Source organism: Quercus suber, unplaced genomic scaffold, assembly GCF_002906115.3.
Source record: "Quercus suber isolate HL8 unplaced genomic scaffold, Cork oak 2.0 scaffold_484, whole genome shotgun sequence".
Lineage (NCBI taxonomy): Eukaryota > Viridiplantae > Streptophyta > Magnoliopsida > Fagales > Fagaceae > Quercus > Quercus suber.
Window position 1 is genome coordinate 600,695 of NW_027069934.1, and position 9,013 is coordinate 609,707.

A 9,013-nucleotide genomic window follows, 5' to 3' on the forward strand; every position below is an offset into this window, starting at 1 on the left:
AAACAAGCTTGCAATCATGTAAGTTTCTTGATTTGCCTCATAATGTACACACAAATTTTAATTTAGCAGAAACTTATTAAAATAGCCAGGATAATGTACGCACCAATTTTATTTATTTGATTTAACTTAAAGTCCAATAGTGTACACACCAATTTTAGCATTTAAACTGAGGCTACACCTTATGTTCTTTTTGTGCATGTGCTACACTTTTTCGAGCACAAAATCTTATGATATGCACTAAGGTATTCATGATTGGTTACTAAACAGTGGTGAGATGGTTATTTATGCCTTTCTCATTAAGTTCAAGTCCAAAAATCAAAGGCATGTGACTTCAAGAATAAGACAAAGTGATTAAAAACCACAAACATCTTTCCACACAACATGCACTACAAAGCTCAAACTAGTAAAGTGCAATAAAATAAGCTCATCCAAACTAAATAAGGTACATAAACTTGTTATGTAAAGATAATATGACCAATCCTTGATTATAAATCCAAGATGTGAAATACAAAACACAAAAATCTTTTTGGTTTAAAAAAAAATTATGACCAAAAACAAAAAGCACATATTATGCTAAATGAACAATGCAAATGCAATGCATGATAGTGTTTAACTAAGCTATAAAGGGTACACAAACAAGAAATATCAATTTCTTAATTAACCCTTTAGTACATGTACAAATTAGTACATACTCACACAAAATTAGAAGTAGCTTAGCACATACTATTTAAGTTTCTCCACAATGTCAAGCATGTTCTAAATCAAGAGAGAGATATCATAATTCATGTAATCCTAAAAAAAAGCTAGACATAAAATAAAATATTTTTGTCTTTTTGAAAATTTTCAATGTTTTTGGATTTTTGAATAATCAAAACAACCTAAGTAAATAAAACAACAAAAAACAAAAAATAAACATGTCCACAAACAATTGAAAGAATTAAATCAGGGACAAGTAAAACAACACTCACCTCAGAGAATCTTTTCTCACCTATATAGCACAAGTCTTTGGCTTTAAAGGTGAAAATCCATGAGAAGTAGAGTGTATTTGAGGAATTACACCAATCTTCTGAAAGAGACTGAAATCCTGTAAATTTCTTTCACAAGCCAACAAGCTCAAATTTTTCAAAAGAATATGAAACAATTTATATGGACTTATGGCAGGAGAAATATCATCACAAATCCTAGACTGAAACACAGAATGCTTAAACTTCAATTTATGAAAATTAGGACGAATGTGGCTGGAGACACCACAAAAGTGACAAACAGGAACAAATTTAGGAACATCAGTATTCCTAACAACAATTCTAGTCTTAGATTTTGGTTTTTGCCTCAACAAAGAACAATTTGGCCTAATATGACCAACAACACCACAAAGGTGACAAGTTGGCACAAAAACAGATTTATTATGCTCTCTAACAATAGGTTTAGATATACGTTTAGAAACTTTAGCGTCTACATCAGAACTTTTACCTTTGTCTAACCTAGAAAAATAAGCATTTTCTGTATTATTCCTCTTGAAAGGAGGAATATAAACTTTCTCAGTTTTAGGCTTAAGAGAAACAGAAACACTTCTGTTATTAACAGCAGACTTGGTACTAGTCAAATTTTCAATTTTAGTTTTAGATTCAATTAACTCTTGTTCCAAACTTTTCATTTTCTCATCTTGAGAGGAAATTTGATTTCTCAAAAATTCATTCTTTTTATTAGATTCATCTAATCTAACAATCAATTCATTTTTCTCAAGATTAGTCAATTTTAACTCTTCCTTGAATTTTTTAGAAATTTTCATAGATTTCAATAATTCCTTACGAAGAGTTTCACAGGCATCAATAAAATCAACAGAAACAACAACATCTTCTTTATTCAAATTATCACAAACATGAGCAGAAAGACACTTCAAATTATTCATGACAACAGGGGTCAAGGATCAGCTCTTAGATCAAAAGATCTAAAACAAAAGAGCTACCTGCTTGATACCACTTGCTTGTTTTTAGACCCCTTAAAACACAATTAGATTAACCTAGTTAACAAGCCAAGTTATAACTTAGTCCAAATTCCAAATCTAGGTTATCACAATCAAACAATCATATCATGCATAGCAGCGGAAAAATAAATAACACAATGATATGATGACTCAGGAAAACCAAACTGGTAAAAAACCTGAGGACGATTTAACCTAGCTATCCTCAAGGTAAACTTGAATCCACTATAAAAAGAATCAAAGTTTTACAATAGTGACTTAGACCACTAACATCCTATTGCTACCCACCAATAGAAAACTTACTGACACGACTACGTGCAAGTTCCGAGACCACGGACTCCTTCTTTCTTGGATTCTCCAGCAAATACAAGCACACCTGCTTGTGTATCTTTAAGCTCTTATGTGCTGCAACTAAATGATCGTTAAGCTTTCAATGAAATATCCTTCTTGGTAATCCTAAGCATGTGTGAAGGCAACCACCTCTCAGATCTCACAAGAGATTCACACACAACAAATAGAGCAACCTCTAAAATGTGGCTACGGTTTGCTTTATATACCTAGGGCAAAACATAAAACTCTAAACGTTTTAATGAGCTAGGGCTGAGTTGGAATTCTGTAGAAAAAAACATTTTACCCGATATTCGATCGATCGAGTCTAAGTTTCGATTGATCGAGCCAGGTCGAAAGTCACTAATACTTCTACAGCCACTCAATTCCAACTTTACATACAATGCACACACTTTGAGCAAGTCTAAACAAGACTAACAACTGTTTTGATCGTGGTTTGCCAACATTACACATTAGAGTTCTAAATACATTAGTTCCTAAGTTTTTAGAACTGAACAAATACAAAATTAAATAATTCAATCTTCGATACACCCTAGAATAAATTAAAAGTATGAAAAAAAATTATATTTTAATTTGGTTTATTCCTAGACTATATTGTAGTAAAGCCAGGTATACCCAGGAGAAATTATAAGGTCCACATGGTGGACAAGTGAAGTGGTCCATCATTTTACTAAAAGACTCACTCCTGTTTAAAATTACTGAGTTAGAAAAATTTTTTAAATAAAAACTGATTACTGACTCAGCAATTTTAAATAAGTGGGAGTCTTTCAGTGGAATGGTGGACAAATAACGTGGTCTACCAGAGGAATGTATAGTTTCTCATACCCCAGGCCAAAAGCAACTAAGACCAAAATTATCAATTCATGGAGACCATTCAACTATTCGAGTTTGTTCATTTCAACAGAAATTGATACGGGTCTTCCGATGTTCGTTTAGGTATATATAACACAATAAATATATCTAAATCTTCAATAATTTCCCTAGCTACTTGAACTCCAGACTTCAAACCCCTCACACCCCACAACCACTTACATTTATGAAGTGACCATCACACCAATGATACACGCATAACAAATTAATAATACTAACATGGATCCACATGCAAATGGGTGAAGCCAAGAGGAGCCATGGCCCTCTAGCTTTTGAAAATTTTTCTTTAAAGCCACTAAAAGAGGCTTTAAAATACTAAAAATTATAAAAATTAAAAGGAAATTTCATTTATAATATTTATAATTGGCACCTCAAATGTTTGAAGTAATGTAGAAAAAAACTCAAAAAGAAAAAAAAAAAAAAAGTACAAAAGCCAAAAGCAAATTAAATTAGTACCAAAAAAATAAAAAATACCATCAAATGGCCCTTTCAGCCCGTGGCCCTCCAAATACTGACAAACCCCAAATTCTATTTCAACACATTCTGATAGACTGAATCACCAGAGATCAACATATTAAAAACAAAAAAAAATATCATTACTATGTGTTCTTTACATCTGCGCCTTGCATGCTGCCAGTCGCGCCTCTTCATGTTTCTGCCTCAGTCCAAGGCAGCAACCACTAGTGTGTAGTATCTCTTTTTTTTTTTTTTTCTTTTTTCTTTTTTAATTTAATTGTTATTATTAAAAGAGGGACAAACATAACATTAGCTATTCAAACCAGATAGAGTTATGGCAAAACACCTTAAGGTGTACAATCCCGAAGCATCTGAGCTCAAAATATTTACATAAATCATCAGAATTGGGATAGTCTAAAATAACAAAATCAAAAGTTCAGGAACAGCCTTCCTTGGCAAGCTTGTCCGCAGCTCTGTTGGCTTCTTAGTACACGTGGTTAACCTTGAAGTGCTAGAACTGATTGAGGAGGAACCTATAGTCATTTTGAAAGGGAGAATACACTCTGTTAGAGTTATTATTGGAGAGAACAAGCTGAACAATAACTTTAGCATCAAGTTCCACAATAAGGTGGGTGATTCCCAGTTGGGCAGCCAAAAGGAGACCATCTCTTAGTTACCAAAATTCAGCTATAATACTAGTTGCCACTCCAATTTTTCTCCTATATCCTTTCACTTAGTTGCCGTTGTTGTTGCGGATCAAACCGCCCCCTCCTGCCTTCCCCGAGTTCCCTAAGGAAGCTCCATCAGAGTTTATTTTAAACCATCCCTCCTCCAGTTTGTGCCAGCACACCAGGTTAGCTGAGTATTGCCTGGGAATGTGCGATTTCCCAACACAAAAGTAATACTCCATAGCTTGTTGAATGCAAGTTTTGTGGAGGCAAGGGCTTAGTAGGGTGTTTTCTAAGACCACTCTGTTTCTGTGTTTCCAAAGTCCCCAAATAGCAAAAAGGAATTGTGTGCTCCAAGGAAGCCCATTGGCTTGCAGATGATTTCTGCACAAGCAGTTCTTTAGCCACTCGGGAAGGTCCAAATGGCTTAATCTGGATAGGGTATGTGGGGTGTTGATAGCTCTCCAAAAGGTGGAAGCAAAGGGGCAGTCCTTATTAAGTGCATAATTGTTTCCTTATGACTCTTGCACAAAGGGCAGATAGGATCGCAATTGATACCTCTAGTAGCAACCACTTGCCTCACTGGGACACTATTATGATGACACAGCCAAAGAAACGAGCTGATTTTTGGTTCTATGTCCAAACCTAGTTTCCCATAAAAACTTGAGGATTGTTTTCTGTGGGAAAGTTTAAGGCATAAGCTGAAGCCATGTCGAGCTCTCCATCGTGGGAGGACTTCCACAACAATGAATCCTTCTTCTCACCATAAATTTGCATGGGCATGGCACAGACCTTGTCCTTAATCTCACTCGGCAAGTTAGAGGATATAGAATCCTAGTTCCAATTCCCTTCTTGGAAAATATCAACTATAGCCAGATTAGCTTCTCTTAGGGTGAGAGGGCCTTCAACCATACTTCTTAAGGAATTTCCCTTTACCTAGTTCTCCCCTCAGAAACTGAGTCTTGAATTCCTTCCTACACTCTAACACACTCCTTTCTCGAAGATGGGGAAGCCTTTTTTCACAGCGGACCAGCAGGGAGAGCATGAAAGTTTATCTAGGTTCTTGGGGTTTCTTCTTGATTAGGAATAATATTACTTTAATATGACATTTGCCTATAAAGAATCTTTTTCTTGATATAGTCTCCAATTAAGCTTTGCTAGCAGAGCTGTATTTTTTTCCCTTACCGCTTGTATACCCAAGCCTCCCTCCTCCTTAGATTTAATAATCTTGTTCCATCCCACCAGATGTAACTTCCTTTTATCAGGTGAGGAGCCCCAAAGAAAATCCCTTTTGATTTTATCAAGCTTCTCACATGGGTGTGTAGGGAGAGTTGCCCCTTGCATCACATAGTTTGGAATAGCCGCCATAACTGATTTAACTAAGATAGTTCTGCCTGCAAAGGATAAAAACTTGGCCTTCCAGCCAGCTAGTTTGGAGATCACTTGTTCCACAACAAAATTAAACTGCCTACTAGTTATCCCTTTTATGCCTCAGTGGAAATCCTAAATATTTCCCAAGGTTGGTGGTTGCATGAATCCCCAAATTTTCACAGACTTTATCCTTGAGAGTGGATGGGACATTTGGTGAGAAATAGATACGAGATTTCTCATAGCTAACCTTCTACCAAGATTCTTCACAAAATGTGTCTAGTACATCTTTGATGGCTTCACTCCCTTTCTCACTCACCTTTGCAAACAACATTAAATCATCTACAGAGAATAAATGTGAGATCTCGACATTATCTCTAGATGCTTTTATCGGAATCCACCTTTTGGCAATGCATTCCTTCTTAATGAGGGACCTAAGATATTCTATGCAAAAGATGAATAGGTATGGGGATAAGGAATCCCCTTGCCTGATTCCTCTCGAAGGCTTGAAGGAGTCCAATTTGCTTCCATTGAAGAGAATAGATATGCTTGTAGTGGACACACAAGTCATGATCAAGTCAATCAGCATTTGGGGAAAGTGGAAAGCTTTAAGGACTTTATGGATGAAGCTCCATTTGAGACAATCATATGCTTTAGCAAGATCCACTTTGATTGCCATGAAACCACCTTTCCCTTTTTTATTATCTAGGGAGTGAATCAACTCCTGTGCAATGATGATATTATCTAGTCCTCTCCTCCCTGAAATGTAAGCAGCTTAGATTGGGGAAATAAGTTTGTCAAGGAATGGTCTAATTCGGCCTACTATGATCTTGGTAACCACTTTGTAGATTGAGTTGCATAGGCTGATAAGCCTGTAATTATTGAGGCTCTCGGGGCTCTGGCTTTTTGGAATTAAGGAGATTAGTGTTTCATTCAAATATTATGGCACTGCCTTAGCTTTAAAATACTACATACCTCTTGGCATACCAAAGCTCTTAACATCAGCCCAGAAGTATTGAAAAAATCCCATGTGAAGCCCATCAACCCCTGGTGCTTTAAATGGCTTCAAAGCCCAAAGCCCATTTTTTATTTCCTCCTTTGTAACTGGTGCATAGAGAAAGTCCATATCACCTTTAGATAGGAAACAACAGGAGAAATTCTCAATATCAAAACAATGGGTAGAGAAGAGAATGTTCGTCTCGAAGAGATCTTTGTAACCTGATAAAATTATATTCTTCACTTCCTCTTCCTCAGTCACCCAATTGCCTTGGGAATTTTTAATGCTCCTGGTCTTGTTCCTGTGCCTTCTAACCAATGTGGATGCATGAAAGAAAGATGTGTTGCGATCCCCATAGGCAGCCCAGTTAATGCAAGATTTGAGGGCCCAATATTCTTCCTCTTGAAGCTTGATATCAGAATATTCTTTGATCAGGTCTTGTTCTAATTGGACCAAGAAATGGTTTGGCCCATTTGAAAGGGCTTTTTGGGCCCCATTGAGCCTAGCCAATGTCGTTCTCTTCCTTGCAAAAAAATTGCGAAAAACTGTCCTATTCCAATGATATACTCTGTCCGTGAATAGCTTGATGGTAGATGGTAGGATTGATTCATACTCCCAGGGCTCATTTAACCACCTTAGGGAAATCAAGGTGATGCAGCCATATAGTTTAGAAACAGAAAGGCCTGTTCTGGGAGGCAGGGGGGGCTTAGAGATTTCCAAAAGGACGAGGCAATGATCGGAAAAAACCCTGGAGAGATGGGTAACAAAAGCCTCAATGTATAAAAGCCTCCATGATGGATTAGCAAAACACCTATCGATACGTTCCAGAATTAAGTCTGATACTTGTCTGAGATTAGACCAAGTAAATTTAGGCCCTAAGAAACCTAAATCCAGGAGGTTGCAAGACTCCAGGCACTCCTTAAAATCTGAGGCTCTACTAAGATTAATATTCCTACCCCCCCCCCCCTGAAATGATCAAGACAAATCAATTTCTTCGCAGATGAAATGCCCAATTTCATCACCGACTACGAACTAAAATTCTGAGTTTACAAAGAACTTGTGATTTATATCTTTCTGTGACTTTTCACATAAATCACATACTATGCATCTCATGGACTAAGATAATGTCCATTAGTTCATAAATGGTCTCATGCAATTAAACAACTTAATTATTCATGACATGCCAATAAATTGGATTTTAGGGCACAAACCCTAACAAAGGGTTCTCATCAACAACAACACTTTCATCAACTACAACAGTAGCTGTGAAAGTATGAAGTTTCCATCCTCATCACTACCAAACTCATTATCAGAAACTTCATGATCACCAAGGATTACAGTCATAGCCTTACCCTTGATCTCAAGAATTTAGGACATTCTGATTTCACATGACCATACCCTTAACAACCAAAACATTGTTGACCTATAGAATTATTAGAGGTTTGACCTACTTTCTCTTTAGTTTTTTCATTATTTTCACCTTAGTGGGTTCATTCCTCCTAAAATTTCTAGGTTTAACATTATTTTTACCTCTTGCCCTTCTGTTAATTTTCCTAAGAAAGTTTCTAAAGTTCTGGCAAGGTAAGCAATCTCTATAGCAGAGAGTTTATCATCAAATCCATTCCCATCAACATCATCAACTCACTTAAGAGACATTGATTTGGATTTGTTTGTATTAGGTAGTCTAACTCATAGGACTAGAGAGATCTTACAAGTTCATCAACAAGGATGGAGTCCATATCCTTGCTTTCAGTTATGGCAGTCACTCTGGGTCTAAAGTATCTTCCTAACAATTTTAGGTTAATCACAGATTTCACCCAAATTACAAGCAGAGTTAACAATATCAATCAGTTTAGCATAGAATTCATCAAAACATTCATCATCAGACATTCTAATACTTTCAAATCTAGTAGTTAATTACTGCAATTTGTTAATCTTAATTGCCTTTGTGCCTTTATGCACAGTTTGAAGAATATTGCAAGCAGTATGAGTAATCTCAACATTAGAGATTCTCTTGAATTCCTCTATAGAAACAGCATTGAAAATAACATTCATGGCTTTACTATTAAAGTGGCTGCTTCTTTCTGAGAAGTTTGCCACTCACTAACTAGTGTAGTGGGCTTCTCCCATCCGTATTCAACGGAATTCCAAACTCTCTCATCAATAGATTTCAAGAATGTTTTCATTCTTACTTTCCAGTAGGCATAGTTGTTCCCGTCAAAGTGAGGTAGGATCACAAGAGAGTGACCGTGTTTCTATGACAACAAGGGTCAATGATCAAATTTTAGATCAAACGATCTAAATACTAGAGCTAACCCGCTCTGA

General features: G+C 36.4%; 1 protein-coding gene across 1 annotated transcript; it reads right to left on the reverse strand.

Annotated features, from left to right (window-relative positions):
• Positions 1-5,944: 5,944 nt before the first annotated feature.
• Positions 5,945-8,743, reverse strand: LOC136063082 (uncharacterized). The gene is made up of 3 exons (XM_065762966.1): positions 8,610-8,743; positions 6,667-7,322; positions 5,945-6,450 (listed from the first exon to the last, which is right to left on the reverse strand). The coding sequence occupies exons 1-3, from the start codon at positions 8,741-8,743 to the stop codon at positions 5,945-5,947; spliced, it is 1,296 nt and encodes a 431-aa protein (XP_065619038.1).
• Between the last annotated feature and the right edge of the window lie 270 nt (positions 8,744-9,013).

Coding starts and splice junctions, on each gene's coding strand:
- LOC136063082 (XM_065762966.1), bottom strand. CDS start 8,743: ATGAATGTTATTTTCAATGCTGTTTCTATAGAGGAATTCAAGAGAATC. Junction 7,323..8,609: donor ATTAAGATTAACAAATTGCA/GTAATTAACTAC, acceptor GATTTCCCTAAG/GTGGTTAAATGAGCCCTGGG. Junction 6,451..6,666: donor GAGCTTTGGTATGCCAAGAG/GTATGTAGTATT, acceptor CTTACATTTCAG/GGAGGAGAGGACTAGATAAT.